The sequence below is a fragment of the Ixodes scapularis genome, unplaced genomic scaffold (genome assembly GCF_016920785.2).
Source record: "Ixodes scapularis isolate PalLabHiFi unplaced genomic scaffold, ASM1692078v2 PGA_scaffold0__279_contigs__length_252992795, whole genome shotgun sequence".
Taxonomy (NCBI): Eukaryota; Metazoa; Arthropoda; class Arachnida; order Ixodida; family Ixodidae; genus Ixodes; species Ixodes scapularis.
The window spans coordinates 249,021,871-249,038,813 of record NW_024609835.1 but is presented as its reverse complement, the minus strand read 5'-3'; the positions used below and the strand labels follow the sequence as shown (position 1 = coordinate 249,038,813).

Below are 16,943 nucleotides of genomic sequence, written 5' to 3'. Positions count from 1 at the left end.
TGGGCGCCATATTTGTGGGTGCTGTTTAGAGCGCATGCTCAGAACGAGCCCACATTAATAGGTTGCTAAGACTGGCAATCTTGAAGGTGCCGAATGCACGTTACAAAAGAACTGTGGAAGCTCGCCATCAGCACGCGCTCAGCAGTCGCACACACAGCTATGGCCGCCAGTGAATACTTGCTATATTTAGGCCAGGATGGCCCGAAGATGTACATAAAAGACTGGCAGTTTGATAGGCCGCTGCGCGAGAGCTTCGCTGGCGTTGCCCGCTGTAGTCGTACAACATGCACGCAGCCGCACGCTGCAAGCGGGCACGGAAAGAGTGGCGTGAAGCGTGCGGGCATCGGCAGCCGAGTGGGCTAGCGCACCTCAGCTCAAAGCACGTGGAGCTCGCGCTGCAGAACCCGGGGGGCTTAACCCCTACCCGTTTCGACCTCGATGAGCATCGTACCGGCCGGCTACATTCCTCACGTACAGCGTAAACCAGTGTCCCCGCACCTGAAAGGCAGACCGACCTTGCGCAAAGGTGCCCAGGGTTGGAGAGAACAGGAGGCGGTCCGCACGCTCGTGTCGGTGCTGTGGAGCGGAGCCCCCGGCGGTCGCTCTTATCACCGCCGGTGGAGCGAAGCCGGCTCGAGAGGGCAAACAGGAGCGCCGATAGACCAGGGTCCACCACACCAGCCACCGCCCCCCAGATACCGAGGTCGTATATGAGGCTGGTCGCCTACCGCAGGTCGGACACGAGTGCCGGCTCGCAGCCGACTGGGAGTCCGCACACCGAAGGGCCATTCGCACACTCACGTTGAGTTGGACCGAGTGCGAGGGTTGCTATGGCAACAGCTGCGTCGACTCCAACAAAACCGCTTTTGACCCCGTTTTGTTGGAACCGACGCAGCTGTTGTCAGAGCAACGTGCCAGCTCGGTGCCAGCTTGGAAAGCGCTTTACCAGCTCGTACCAGCTTGCAGCCTCAAGCGCCCTCAAGCAGCGATAATAGGGAGTTTTAGTAGATCGCTCCGACAACGACACCCCGCCGACGCCTTTGCGCGTGTGTAGTATCGTTATCGGATACCGTTATCGGAGGTATGCAAACAATCTACTAAACAGCCGGGGCAAATGTCCCGCCGCGTAGCGTTCCCACACTGGTGGGACAGGACCACGTGAAGCCGTAGTGCACCGCATTGTGCGCGATGTATACGGCGCGCTCGCGCAACATAACGAGGATCCAGTTAAAGTTGTTCCTCCCGGTGGTGTGGGAGGCAGGTTCCGCTTCGATGGTCTGGAGCGTGGTGGCACGAACGTCGCTGAGTGACGGGTCGACTCACTGCTTTTAGAGAACTATGTGCATTTATTTACACACTAGTTACAATTCCCAACTTGGGAGGCCATACCGCCTCGTTTAAACTCTCGACCCCCGTCCCCAATTTCTCTCCATCAAATCCAAAGTCCGAATCCCCCAAAATCCTCTCCGCGCTCCTTTTGTATGCACGTAGGGGCCTCCTTTCCCCCCAGGAACCGACCAATCACTTCAAATTCCGCCACTCACACGTGGTACACTGTTCTCCAATGGTCGGCGAGCTGTCATTTTGGCGTCCTAACCGCCAAACCCAAACTCCTTGTAGAGTTGTTCTCTGCTATTTTCCCAGCCTGACTGGCGCCAACCGCTAAATTATTGCATCGGGCAAAAAGGACAATTTTACACTAAGCGGCAAAACCCTCTGCATACACGCACATTCGGTTATAAGCCACAAGCATCTTCCAGCGCGGGCTCTTTCGGTCCCGGTCCGAGCAGACCCCCGAAACCCGAGACGCTTCTTAACGACCGCGGGGGGGACCGCTCCCGCGTCGCGGCCGCTCTGGCCCCGCCGACCCAAACGTAGAAAGCTAAAAAACCACAATGCCGACGCAACTCTGGAAAGATAAACTTTCCTAACCAAAAGAAAACACCTCAATTAATAAGCGGGACTCCTAAATACTTAACTCCTCCCCACCAAGACTGTTGCGTTGACACTTGATGTAAGCGCAACATAAATTCCTTCCCCGAATATCGCACTGGCAAATATTCGAACCAACTCCTTGGCCCACAGTTAACCAAAAGCAACAACGTCAACATCACGCTCTAAAAGTTCACCAACTGATTATCCGTAAATGTGAACACAATCAAACGGCACCGATAAAAATAAGAAAATGGTTACAATTCCAAAACCAAAAACACTAAAACGGCTGCCGCAGGCAAAACGTCCAACACACACCAGAATGGGCACACAAAAGAAACACTGTCATGATAGCTGTCATGTTCAAAATCCAACTGCCACCCACGATCACACACAGGCCGGACCCACTCCCGTACATTCCGTGGTCCCGCAAAATCAGTGGTGAGAGTTCCCAAGCTTTAGTGCATGATCATAATACCCTAGTCATGCCTGTCTAGCCTTGACAAGGCGTCAGCGCATTTATTAAGCGAGCCCTTAATGTGAACGATTTCCAGATCGTACTTTTGCAAGGCCAACGACCACCGCGTCAGTCGGGCACTGGAGGAAGCGGCGTGCGTAAGATACGTCAGCGGGTTATGATCCGTGGCGACTTTTATCTTCGCCCCAAACAGCCAGGTGCCGAGTTTCCCCAGTGCCCACACAATGGCGTACGCTTCTCTTTCAATGGCGGACCATTTTGCCTGGCTTTCCGTCAGCTTTTTGCTGAGGAACGCAATCGGTCTAGATAAGCCTTCCACAATTTGCGACAGACACGCGCCGACAGCGAACTCAGAGGCGTCCGTGGTCACCGTGTACTCCCGAGCAGGATCGGGTGCGGTGAGCTCCGGCAGCGCCACCAGAGCCTCTTTGACTCTCTCAAAGGCATCGTTCGCCGCCTTGGTCCATGGTACCAGGTTTGGCACCCTCTTATGCGTCAAGTCAGTCAATGGGCGGACAATCTCGGAATACCCGGGGACGTAGTCTCTGTAGTAATTGAAGAGACCCAGCACACTGCGCACATCGCGTTTGGTCCTGGGTGCCTTCAGTTCAGATATAGCACTGATTCTTTCTGGGTCCGGTGAATGAGTCCCTGATCCCACAACGTGGCCGAGGTACTTAACCTTGGACTGCGCGAATTTACACTTCGTGGGATTCACCGTCAGTCCCACACCAGCGATCGTCTCCAACACGGAGCTCAAGTGCTCGACGTGTTCCTCCCACGACTCCGAGAAAACCGCTACATCGTCGATATACGCGCACGCGTATCCGCGGTGTTCTCTCAACACCTCGTTCATCACCCGCTGAAAGGTGGCCGCGGAATTCCTCAACCCGTAAGGCATAACCCTCCAAGCGTAGAGTCCTCGCGGCGTGGCGAACGCACTAAGTCTCTGCGAGTTTACATCGAGCGCGATCTGCCAATACCCCCGCGTCATGTCCAAAACGGAAATGAACTTGGCCTTTGCCACCTCATACAAAAGCTCGGTCATGTTCCCCATGGGGAAACTGTCTGGCTCCGTAACTGCATTGAGTTTTCTGTAATCTATGCACATCCTTACAGATCCGTCTTTTTTGGCTACGCACACCACAGGGTGAGCGTGCGGGCTATCTACTGGATAGATGAAGCCCCATTCCAGCAGCTGGGTCACCTGTCGCTCTACTTCCTCTCTTAATGCGATTGGTACTCTGTACGGGTGAACTCTAGTGCATCCGGCGTTAGGAAGAAGAGTGATCGTGTGGGCCCCGACATTGCACCTTCCCGGTTCTTCCGAGAACACATGAGAGAAGTTACCCAGTACTCGATCTAGATCGCGCTGCTGTCGCCCAGTGAGCCTCTCGCTAACCTCACCTACCTTGTTCGCGCTTTCACTTCGCCCGATGCCGCATGGGACGATCGGTACCTCACCGAACTCCTGGTCGGTCTCAAAAATAACTCCAGCGTTATTTGCTCGAGCGAGGTAAGGCCTTAACCGATTGGCGTGTATCCATCTCACTCCATTCTCCGTCTCTATGACGTAGCTGTCATCTCGTCTCCTCTCCTTCACCTTAACGGGGCCTAACCATTTCGGTTGCAGCTTCCCCACTTTCCCACTTTCAAGGATCAGCACCTCGTCTCCGACTCGGAATTCCTTCGATCTCGCCCGTAGGTTATACTTGTTCGCGTACGCCCTCTGGATATGCTCTGATCGCACGTCCACCACTTGTGCTGCCTCCGCCATCCGCGCTCGGAGTTCGCTCAAAAATTGGGCTGCCGGTTTGTTCAGCCCAGCAGGGGGCGTCCACTCGCCTGTCCACGACTTCTTTAGTATGCTCAGTGGACCATGTGGTTCGCGTCCATACATAAGTTCGAACGGTGAAAACCCTGTTGTGTCATGCGGAACCTCGCGATATGCCCACAACATGCATGGGATGTACTTATCCCAGTCCCTGTCGTGGGCCTCCACGACATGTCGCAACATTGACTTAAACGTCCCGTTCCACCGCTCTACAATTCCGTTACTCTGGGGGTGTTCCGGGGTGGAAAATCGCACTGCCACTCCCAGTCTCTCAGTTAGTTCGGCTGTGAGCTTCGAAACAAAATTTGTGCCCTGATCCGAGCAAATCGTTTCGGGTGTCCCATACCGCGAAAACACCTCTAAAAGCGCCTGGCACGTTGCCTTCGCCGTTAAAGCTCTCAACGGGATCACCTCCGCCCAACGCGTGCACAAGTCCACCACGCTCAGCGCATAGCGGTACCCGCGTGCGGAAGGAGGTTCCAGGGGACCGATGCAGTCCATGTAGACTACCTGGAACGGCTGCTCCGGCCTGGTGAGCGGTGTGATTGGCACGCGATCGGTCACCTGTTTTCGCGAAAACGTCTGACACGTGTGACATGTCTGACAATGTCTTTTGACATCGGCTGCCATCGTAGGCCAAAAGAACGCACTCCTGATTCTCTGTTTCGTTTTCCGCTGCGAGAAGTGACCCCCACACGGAGTGTCATGGGCCAGTTCCAGCACGGAACGCCTCCGCGTGCTCGGAAGTACAAGCTGCTTACAGGACTTTCCCTCAAACTCGTCTCGGTGGAACAACAGCCCGTCCTCAACCAGCATTCCGTGGGTCCCATCCCTAGCCTGTTCCCACGCGTCACTTAGTGTTGGGTCGTTCCTCTGTTCGCGAGCGAAACATTCGTCACGTGGCCCAATCTCGGGTTGGTCCAAATCTACCTCTACTGCATCTACGTCCGTCGCATCTTCGTTCTCTGTGGTCTCGCACTCGAACACTTTATCCTCTAGTGTGTCCTTAGGTGTGCGTCGGAAGTCCTGGTCCATCTCATTTTCCATCACTTGAATTTCTACCGCTTCCCTCTCGAGAACTGATCGAACTTGAAGTAGTTCTTCGTACACCTCTGGCGTAAGCAACGCTCCCAAACTGTCCGACAACTCGTCGGTGATCGCACACAGTGTGAGGACTTGCTGGCCCGCGCTTTCTCCCTCCACTACTAGACTCAGTGGCACGTAGGCCAAATCGGCGGTTACCACCTGTCCGAACGCTCCCTTCGACTTGATTGTTCCTTTACTCTGTTCTAAGCACGCCGCAGGAACCGTTTCCAATCTCAAGACCGTAATCTCTGCCCCGGAATCTAGGCAGGCCTTCAGAGGTCTGTCTGCCACTAGGAGATCCACCCACCTGAGACTCATACCGGCCCTTTCGACGCACTCCTTAGCTTTTTCCGCGGGCATAGACGCCACCTGGGCTACCAATTTTCGTGGGTCATGTTTGTTTTGGTTCCCCTGACCTTCGTCTGCTTGCCTTCGTGATTGCTGACAGTTTCTCTGGATATGTCCCGTTCGGCCACAACCAAAGCAACGAATTGCCCTCATTCGGTCCGCGCCGCGTCCCTCGCCGTCAGTCGTCGTCAGCGCAGTCTCCTTAGGCTGCCCATCTCGCCCTCGAACGGGTGCGCCGCCCCACGCTTTCTCCCTGCCTCGAGGCTTTCTCCCACGACGGCTTTCGTCAAAGTTCTCCGCCAACTCAACTACCTCCTTTGGCCTAAGCCACCCATTCGTCTCATTTTGGAGAACGTAGGTTCTCACTTCGTCTGGCATGACTTGCTTCAACCTATCTGACACCATGAGGTGCTTCAGCTGATCCAGAGTCTGAATCTCGCGACTGTTCAGATAGTACAAAAAAAACGTCTCTAGTTTCGTGGAAAATTGTGCCCACGACTCGCCGTCTGTTTTTCGAGATGTGAGGAATAACCTCCGGTATTCGTTGGCGGTCATCTTAAGTTCCCTGAGAATTTTTTCTTTCAATTCTGGGTACGGCATTATCCGTCCGTCTGACTGATTCGCGCTGAAAGCCCTCATTCTTTCCGTTAGAAACGGAAGAATGATGGCCCCCTGTGCTTCCGCTGGTATGCTCATCGACGCGAAAAGCGTGTCTACGTTTTTGAACCACCCTGGGACCATGGACTCGGCATCTGGCATCTGAGCCAACACCGCGCGCAGCTCCTTTGCGTATGCCGACATCTTGCTTTTTTCACCCGCGTCTTTTCCACCGCAACACGCCTTCTCCCCTGTCTGCTTCGCGTTAATTTGTGCGAGCTGGAGTTGCAGTTTTAGAGCTTCAATTTTTAGCTTAAGCTCGTTCTCGCTCTTACTCCCTCCCCCCTCCGACATGTCGTCCAGCATGGCCGGGCTCTTATCGCCGCTCTCACTCATCGCTTCCTGAGCCCCCTTGGTCATGGACCGAGTCACCACTGACATGCGAAACCCGGAGGAAACAGAAGTGAGTCCCACCTGTGTCAGTGCGCTGCTCCTGGGGCGATGACTCTCGGCGTCGCTGGACGTCACCCGCCGGAGTTGGTCCTGGGGTCGGGTACCGGCTGGTCCGTTCTTCGGGTCGCAACACCACGCAACCTCTCACGTAGACGATGCTGCGTCGTCGCTGCACTTTGGACCGCCGCACACGAAGCTTCTCGCGTAGATGTTGCTCCGTCCGCTCCTTTTCTTCGGGTCGAAACCCACGAGGCCTCTCACAGGGATGTCGCCTCGTCCCCTTTGGGTCGAAACCCACAAGGCCTCTCACGAGGATGTCGCCTTGTTCTCTTCGGGTCGAAACCCACGAGGCCTCTCACAGGGATGTCGCCTCGTCCACTTCGGGTCAAAACCCGCCAAGACCTCTCACGGGGATGTCGTCCTGGTCACTTCGGGCCGGAGCCCACGAGGCTTCTCACGTGGATGTTGCCTCGTCCACCGTTGACGTCGGGTCGAAACCCCCAAGACCTCTCACGGGTATGTCGTCCTGGTCACTTCGGGCCGGAGCCCACGAGGCTTCTCACAGGGATGCTGCCTCGTCCGCCGTTGAGCCGAAGCTCACGTACTTGCCCACAGGTCGCCGCCACGTCGTCTCACCGGAAATCGTGCCACCATCCTGTCGACTGCGCCAGTTAAAGTTGTTCCTCCCGGTGGTGTGGGAGGCAGGTTCCGCTTCGATGGTCTGGAGCGTGGTGGCACGAACGTCGCTGAGTGACGGGTCGACTCACTGCTTTTAGAGAACTATGTGCATTTATTTACACACTAGTTACAATTCCCAACTTGGGAGGCCATACCGCCTCGTCTAAACTCTCGACCCCCGTCCCCAATTTCTCTCCATCAAATCCAAAGTCCGAATCCCCCAAAATCCTCTCCGCGCTCCTTTTGTATGCACGTAGGGGCCTCCTTTCCCCCCAGGAACCGACCAATCACTTCAAATTCCGCCACTCACACGTGGTACACTGTTCTCCAATGGTCGGCGAGCTGTCATTTTGGCGTCCTAACCGCCAAACCCAAACTCCTTGTAGAGTTGTTCTCTGCTATTTTCCCAGCCTGACTGGCGCCAACCGCTAAATTATTGCATCGGGCAAAAAGGACAATTTTACACTAAGCGGCAAAACCCTCTGCATACACGCACATTCGGTTATAAGCCACAAGCATCTTCCAGCGCGGGCTCTTTCGGTCCCGGTCCGAGCAGACCCCCGAAACCCGAGACGCTTCTTAACGACCGCGGGGGGGACCGCTCCCGCGTCGCGGCCGCTCTGGCCCCGCCGACCCAAACGTAGAAAGCTAAAAAAACACAATGCCGACGCAACTCTGGAAAGATAAACTTTCCTAACCAAAAGAAAACACGTTAATTAATAAGCGGGACTCCTAAATACTTAACTGATCCGTTCCGGAAAGAGTCCCGCCCGGGTGTGCCACAAGCACGAGAGGGTCGCTGCTCCGAAACGTTCTCCCGCAGACCGAGCACTCGCGCTTGAAATGCCCGCCTCAAAGCCAGGAGCGCGGGTTAGCTCGCGCTCGTAGCTTTGGCTGCAGCCTCCGCTTCAGGGTGAACGTTCTTACAGTATCAGCGAGGTTCGCATTTTTCGAGTAGTATCTTCGAAAGTAATGGAACAACATTTCAAAGTACATTTTATGCCCGTGGACAACATTCTGCGTCATTTTCGGCGAGAGGAGGAGCGCGCAGCTTTAATCTCTCGTGCCTGCAGCCTTCGCAGCGAGAGTGCTACGGTGGAGAGTGCTCCCTCGCGTGGTTAAAAGCGGATCAAACACTTGGCTCGAGGATGGTGCAGCGCGGCGTCGACTAGGCTCGGTGTTAATGGCCGCACCCCGTACCTGGAACGAGGAAAGCGTCTGAAAACGGCGCAGCGCGTTTCCCGCCGTGAGCGTTCCTCGTCCGCCTAGAACCCCGAAGGGCACGCTTTCCGTCCCGAACGCCGAGCCGCTTGGAACAGGGTGGCCAGCAGAGCGGGCGGCTTCTCGTATTCGCGTCTCCAGCTGGACGCTCGCCCTCCCGCGGCGGAAACGGGAAGCGCTCTAGTGAGGGTCCCCCGATTCTGCAGCTCAGCGGGCATGGCCGAACTGCTCGCGATCATGGCTCTCAAAATGTCGTTTCTGAATGCAAACAACACTCTTCACTGTCCAACGTAGTGCTGCAGCCGGTATGGGATTGTACCTTACTGGAGAGGTTTATTATTGCGCATAGAAGCAAACGCAAGCGGTGTGCTTTTGTGTTAGAGTTGCGTGCCCCACGTTGTGCGTGCTCCTCATCGCTATGCGCCATCCAAGACCGCAATTTCGGGCTCCGCGCACGCGCAGTGTGGAATACGCAAAGCTAACGCAAACACACAGGGCTTGAGTTCGCCCGTATACGCAATATTGAAACTCACTACTGTTTCACCGCCTTCCAACACCACCGAAACGTGCTGCAGTAAGCAGACGTGCAAGCAGGTAGGTGTTCCTTCGAACTGGAAAGGCTGAGATTGGCAAAAGGACGGCAAGCAGATACAAAAGTCAATAAATGTTATAAAAAAAAAGTAATTTAAAAAAAACTTTTTTTTATTTCATTTTTTTTATTTTAGGGCATTTGATCTGGAAGTATATTGGCGGCGACTTTGGACGTTTCGCCGATTGTCAAAAGTCGCAACTTTGACAGCACAATATACTTTACCCACAATTAATGTAACTTTACATGAATTTCTCACATTGGCTAAAATGTTTTCATTGATTTTAGACTATTTTTTTATTTTCTTGGTAACTAAAATGCAGCAATAGGAACCAGTGATGATAATTAGCACAGCTTTCATTGTCATATTTCTTCGCGCGCTTAAAATTAGATTATTAGCAACAAATTATATTAGAGCTTGCAGAATTACTTATTCAAATATGTGAATTTTAATATTATTATTATTAATACAAATCGCGGCAATATATATATGCCTCCAATTAACGCCAAGATCACGAGAATCGCTATTTAACCATAGTAGTCTTTCCAGAAAGGTATATTAAAGGTATAATTCTGTTTTCTTTTTAGCATATAAAAAACTGACATAGTTATCAAGATAGGCAAACAGTCAAACACTGGATGTAATATGAAGTCCAACGCGTCACGCGGTGCTATAAAAACACACACTTCAGCTGTCTGACTCGGATTCCGTCTTGGGTTGTCGCAGTGAGAGCAGCGTTTATTAGTTTATGCGTTTCGTTGACATAATGTAAAAATTGGAATTATTCTTTTATTCTTGTGCTGGGATAATTGTCATTATTTCCATGACAATTATCTGAGTGAGAAATAGGCAGCGAGAACGCACAGATATCAGCATTGATTTTTTTTCAACAACTACAAATATCAGCCTTGATGGAACGGTATGTCACAAAATAAAGTTTCCGCGAACAAGTTTTCTAAGTAAATAATTACGATGTAAGACACATCTTGAGTCATGAAAGAATCCGAAATTAAGACCTATATCGAGAAATTAAATCCAAAATACAGGTAAGTTTCGGTTTCGCTCCAGAATTAAAACGCGCATCCTTCCGCAAATAAAACGCTAAACACCGTTCTTGTTTTCAGGTTAAAGAGGTGACTTGCGCTCACAAAACATTAGCTTCTTCGTATTACCAGGAATAATTTATGTCGCTCAGTGAAGCCAGCACACTAGACAGGCTCAACAGCGGCACGCATCTCTGACCCTCACTAAACCCGCCATCTTGGAAAATGAGTGGCGCCACCTATAGTTAGTTGGAGTCGCGAATAGGGAAAGGGACCAGAATAACGAGCGCCTTCTCCAACCAAAGCGGGGCACCTCGAAGAGACTCTGCGCCAATCGAGGTCGCCACCACGAGTGCCTGGTGGCCAACGCTTCGAAGGCCGGAGGACCGCTCTCGGAAAGCCAGGCGCCGACCGGACCATTCGGATCCGTCGGAGCCAATTCGCATCCATCGGTGGCAGTGGCCGCTTCTGCGGCAGCGCTGCCAAATTAGCGGTTATCCCGCCAAATGTAGCGGTTTTCTGCGTTAAAAACCCTAGGCTAGCGTAGGTACTAGCTAAATTTCTGCTAACTTCCGGCTCTCTAAGCAGGAAGGCGGGACAATTTTGACTTCTTTTGGGGGAGAAATTACCCGCCTGACTTCCGACCTTTGTGTTGTGCCTCGACATTCGTTTCGTTCGGTTTCTCGCGTATCGTTGAGAAGTATAAAGTTTACCTCGTATTTAACTATTTGTTTCGTTCAATCGATTATATGACGTACAAAGAAATGTAAGCAGTGATAGAGTGCAGGAGAGCTGGTAATGAATCGACATCTTGTAGACCCTGAGATGGGGTCTACAAAGGTCTACGAGATGTCGAAAGAAATGTGTTCCATTCCACAATTAGGTTTCACTCCACTACTTCCGTTACTTCAAAATACATTCGGTTTCATTTCACTTGACTAGGCACGTAGGCGGCCTAAAACCTGCGGCCGTGTCGTATACACAACCTACACGGTTGTTGTCGTTGCTGTTGTTTCCTAAACGTTTTATTGGTTTCTTTGCGTTTATCAATAGACCGATCTCACTAAGCGTTCGGCGCATGCGTGACGCCGCCATAACTTTAGTTCACGGGAGGCAGACAGCCGTACACGTGAGGGCTTGTGCCATTTCGTGCTCCACAAGCGCAGAGCTCCAGCAAGGTTATTGCACGTGCAGAAGACTAAAGTTCCCTCCATGCATTGCGGCAGCGGTGGCGCAGTCAAACTGGCTGGTGAGATCGGTCTATTGTAAATCGCTTCATTTTTTTGCGGTAAGCTAGAGTGCGGGGTCATTAGTCGAGCCCGTTCCGCCTCCTGCAAGAGCGAGAGTCGCTTCTCCCGCAATACTCGTGCGTCCAAAACACCAGATGGTAGCGATACAGATCTGCTCCACCTGTCTGTCGTCTCGTCAGTTATTTTATTGCCCCGTCACTCAGGGTTTAGACGACGATCCTAGAGTAACTGGATATTAAGAAGCATATTACAGTTTTGCCTCCCTGCAATCAGTGCCATCTCGGGATGGGAAAACAGACAAAGAGTTGCACAGACAGCACACGGGAGTCACGTGGCCTCCTGACAAATTGGAAGCGAGGTGGACGGTTGTGCAGAAGTGACTGGACGTTCCTCTGTGCAAAGTACCACTGCACCAGTTGCATCGATTACGGAGCCAGACGGTCGATCGGCGAGCAAAAACACCAAGAGGAGATCCCGCCCAGCGGGGAAGGACGAGCTGACCCCATTTCTTCGGGGACCAGCAGCATTCCTCCGGCGCCCTTTTCTCAAACTTTGCATCTTGCTTTTGTTGCCTTCGCTCAACATCTCGGGGCTCTCTCATCCCGCCACCAAGAAAGGCAAAATAAGCACAAACCGGAGGCCGCAAATAGCCGAATGCTTCCTGAGCGACGCGGAGACAAAGAGATTCTTCGACATTTCACGGCGGACAAGTGGAACGCCATGGGGATCTTCCCAAAAGTACCGAAAAATAATTAAAAAAACAAAAAAAAACTTGATAATGAAGCACGACGAGCAGAGCTGTGAAACCTCATCGCAAAGTACATCGCGCCGTGTTTCAGAAGAAACCAGTTGCAAACTCCGTCCCACCGGCGATGCGATCTAGTCGCGCGATCACTTTCATAGCGAAAAAAGACCATCGCGGGCAAAAAGCGACGCGATTTGAGCAGTCGCTACTCGACCCGACTTTTTTGCGATAAGGTCCAATCGCGGAGCGGCTGAGCCAATCAACGGCATTCGGAGCGAGAGTTTTCGAAACAACTCGCCAAACGAAGGCGTTGGACTCGCTCATCGCGCACGCCGGTGGGTCCATATAATTTTTTTGCGATGTGATCTAGTCGCATCGCGCGACTGCTTACATCACCGGTGGGAATGCGCCTTTAAAATATCCTTGCCTGCCTCAAAAAAAAACAAAAAAAAACACATATTTAGACAACCAAAAGAAAATCTCCCACTGAGGTGCACGAGAGGTGTCTTAAAATGTGTTTTCAACGACAATAATAATAAGGAAGCGAATGCAAGGGCGCAAACGAGCTGATTTCGATGGAACGTGACATAAACCCCGAGACTGCAGGCATAAAACTACACGGACAAAGGCCTCGAACGCAGCTGCTGTGTTCGAGAGATTTTAGTGTTCTCGGGGTTTGTCATGTTCAATAATAATAACTATTTTGTGTGTGTGTGTGTGTATGTGTGTGTGTGTGTGTGTGTGTGTGTGTGTGTGCGTGTGCGTGTGCGTGTGTGTGTGTGTGTGTGCGTGTGTGATCGATTATGGATGGGGGACCCAGGGAAAAAGTTGTAGTGTACAGCTTCACAAGCCTTCGGGCACTTACCATAATCAAAAACAAGTAAAAAAGGAAAAAAAAACGAAAATGCCTTAAAACATTCCCTTTTGTATTATTTTTTTTTTTTTTAAGGGGATACTGAACCGAAAATTAGGCGCAGATCATTTCGCGGCCCTAACTAGGCGAGGTTGTCAGGCGTTGGTACCACCAAGCAGCAAGGCTCGCAACTACAGTTCCCCATGAACTATTGACGTCACGAGCGCAATACGCATTGCGCTGCCCGCTGGCCGACTTGGAAGCGAGGGGCGGAGAGCTCGCGCTCCCTTCATTTCGTTTCCGCGCCCCTTGAAAGGGATACTGACAGGGTGTTGATGCTCGCCGAGGTTTTCAGTTGTACGTGACATGTGAGAGCCCAACTGCCCAGAACAGAATTCGCGGCTCGAAATTCGGTTTCTTTCCGCCCGAAAACCGCCGATCGAGAACTGGCCGGTTGGAGTCGCGCTCACTCTCTTTTCCGTGGTCACGGGCCGTTCTCTAAGGTTTCGACGCGACCACCAAATTTAATCAAAGTCGTGGGTCATGGAAGGCACGCAGTCGATACTAAAAATATAAAAAAAAATAGGAAGCCCATTTTTTTGTGGCTTCCAAAAAACTGCAAATACGATGATTGAAAAAAAAAAAAAAAAAAAGGTAGCACAGACAACCGGAAGTCCATTCTGTGCATTCACCGCATAATTCTCAACATGGTGTCGTTTCGCGTATCGTGGGACTAGCGGATGGCAGCGGACGACGGTCGTGGGACCTCTACTTCAGAACTGTCGTTCACGGTACCGGCGAATTTCGTCTTCCTTCGAAAGAGAAATTTTGGACCGATCAAAAGAACTGGTATTCATCCCGTACGACACGCCCGACCAGCAAGCCGATTGCACGAAGACGTCGCCGAGCCGTCGTCCCTTCTCGCGGCAGAAGACATCGCTCTCGCTCGAACGTCAAGCACGAAGTGCGTACTTCGAGTTAAATACGCACGCGTATGTTTTTTTTTGTTTTTTTGTTTTTTACTAGGTGCGAATGTGGCCAATGCGTGGCGCTGCCCGCGAGAGACAAATCGGCAGCAAACTTTCCGACATACAGTCGACCCGCTGCATTACTACGAACGAAACAGTTCCTTCAGTAGCTCAGATGCAATAAAATAAAAAAAAAAAAATTCTTCAGTAGCTCAGTGGGAAGACGTCCGCTTCACACGCAGTGGGCACAGGTTCGATCCCTAGTGCGATATATATATATATATATATATATATATATATTTCAAAGTTTTTTTTTTTTTTTTTTTTTTACAATTATCGTTGGAAAATAAAAACAATTGTTGTGGACGATGCGTCGCTGAACTAAATGGTATGGGATTCCATGTTTGACACCCCTGCCGCACAATGCCACTTTGAGATGTGAGGCAGCTCTTCACGCAACATCTTGGGAGTATTCTTTTCGGAGCCGATCACGGCAATTCCCCACGGGCACTCCCTACTAATTGCCAACACTTAAATGTACCAAACAACTCGTCTTAAAGTACAGGAACAGCGAGCGGAACAAACGTAACTGCAAAGGAATCGCACGGCAAACAAATGCCAAACGCATTTCGCCTGCTGCACCCGAAAAAAAAAACAAAAAAAAACGCACAGTCGAGCGTAGTTACGTGACTTTCGCCACTCACTCTCCCCTCTCCACATCTCCGTGCGGTGCGTGGGTTTCGGATTCGAGCAGTTGCGTTTTTTGGCTTTATTAACGTGACTCTGTAGCAAAATATTAATTGGGTAGTATTCCGACACCATAATGAATCGCCTCGCAAAAAAATGAAAAAAAAAAGTATTTGGGGGGGGGGGGGGGGGGGGGGGGGTGTCAGTGTCCCTTTAAAGTCCTCTCCCATTACGGTACTATTCTCAATATCTGAATCGTTGTGTATCACCAAATTGCGAAAATGTTGTCACTTTCTCCTTCGAATTTAGCAATTGACGTCACTTTCAAATCGTGGAGTCACGTGATACCATGACGTCAAGTGACGTAGCGTGGGAAAGCGCAGACGGACGAATGGACAAATGTCTGAGGTTAGGGGGTTCAGTTCAAAAGCCTCTCACGCTTTAATAAAATCCTCGTTTTTAAATTAACAAGTCAGTTCGTGGTTTAATGGCGTGCCTTGAGTGCACGAGGTACTGTAGGTGAAGTCCGGGTTCAAACTAACTTCCCGAGCTGCCACTGTACCCGAGCCAAGACGGCCGAGCCTGGCCACGCGGCGGGGGGTGCGCAACTAGCGCCATCCATCGAAGGGTGAAAGAACCAAAAAGTTCGGGAACCCTCCACTTCCCCCGCTGACCTCCTCGCTCAGTGTATTTCAAAACCTCCCTCTCCTCCCCGAGGTCGTTCGAAATAAAGACAAACACCTTCGCTCTTCTCCGAAGCCACCCAAATGTCGTGGCAGAGGAGCCCCAAAACCGCCCGCGAGCTTTTCAGGCGGGAGCCGAGAATCTTTTGGTCCGTCCACGGAACCCGCCTGATCCGCCACGAGCTGCAGCGATAGTTGCAGGCGCGCGCGAAGGGGAGAAGGGGAAGCCTGACCTGCAGTTCTCCGGCAGACCCGGGGTCCGCACCGGCGGCGCCGCTGTTATCCATGTCGAGTAATCCGAAACACAGGGTCTTCATGAAGCGCTAGGACGGGATCGTCCGGAGCACAGCCAGCCGAACGGTCGGTGCCGACGGGCGCCGCATTCCAACGACGGGTGACACCACCACGCACGCACGGCACGACAACGGCAACAACAGTGAGCGAGCAGCTCGCTCGGCGCGCCGGCTGGACCCACTCCGAAAGCGGCGGGCCGAGCTCGCTCGCCTGGAAACACTGGGCCACCCAAACGAGTTTTTTGGCCAATCGGGACCCGTGGAACCCGGAGATGCCGAGGAGGAATCCGGGGAAGGGAGGCGACGTTTTTGAATGCTCGCTTCATGCTTTGGCCACTTTCCCCGTATTTGATCCGCCGTTGCAGCGACGCGTTTTCTTTCTTTACCTTCGTTGATTAGTCGCGGGACATTTTCTCGATCGGCCGGAGACGGTAGAGCTTGCTTTGCGGATCGCCTCGTCTCGGATTTCGGTTAGCTCTCGTAAAGGTGCGTTTTTCTTGCTTATGCCTGCGCCTGGAATGCCGTCTGATTACAGGAAGAGAGGGAGAGAGACGAAAAAGACTCGATTGTTTTGGTTCGGGCTTCTCTTCGCCTTTGCTTTCCGACATTCCAACGCCGGGGGAGCTTGTCGCAGAAGGGCGACACCTGGGAAACCGGAAGCACCACTTTCCCAGAAATTCTCGACAAGGAAAATGGGAAACAAACATCTAGCCAGGTGATTTCGTTATCGGCGGGCGGACATCGCCGGAACGCCCGTATGCAGCTCTTACCTGGGGCGCGCGTAGGAGAGGCCTGCTAATAAAGAAATCAAGTAATGCCGCCGAGTGGCGGACTCTTCTTCTTGACATTCGTTGCTCTGTTTCCACGATTGGCCCTCACTATGACGTCTCGAATATTCTACGTGCATTCGTGGAAATAAGACAGACCGTCCATTTTGACGGTATTGGTTTATAAAGGGAGAGGGTACTTACGCATGCCCATGTTTTTACTCGAAAATTGAACATGACCTATGACTGTCCAACCAGTCCAACTCTTCTTACCAAGACCCTCTTTTGTATCTCCCAGATTTGCCCCGACATCGCTATTCTCCTCCTCGAAGATTAACCCGTCACTCAAGATTCCTACAAAAGCAGGTTTCTTCTCTGTCTCTTTCATGGCGGCCAAAAGTACGCTATGTGACGTGAGTGCGAGCCACGTAGATATT

The 16,943-nt window shown here is 51.9% G+C and overlaps 1 protein-coding gene across 1 annotated transcript in view; it reads right to left on the bottom strand.

Annotated features, from left to right (window-relative positions):
- The window catches only part of LOC8031122 (tight junction protein ZO-1), a 183,789-nt gene extending 167,865 nt beyond the window's left edge, over positions 1-15,924 (bottom strand). The window contains exon 1 of the mRNA XM_040210366.3: positions 15,680-15,924. Within this exon, the coding sequence (XP_040066300.2) occupies positions 15,680-15,763 (84 nt within the window). The 5' untranslated portion in view covers positions 15,764-15,924. The remainder of the gene's footprint in view (positions 1-15,679) is intronic.
- Between the last annotated feature and the right edge of the window lie 1,019 nt (positions 15,925-16,943).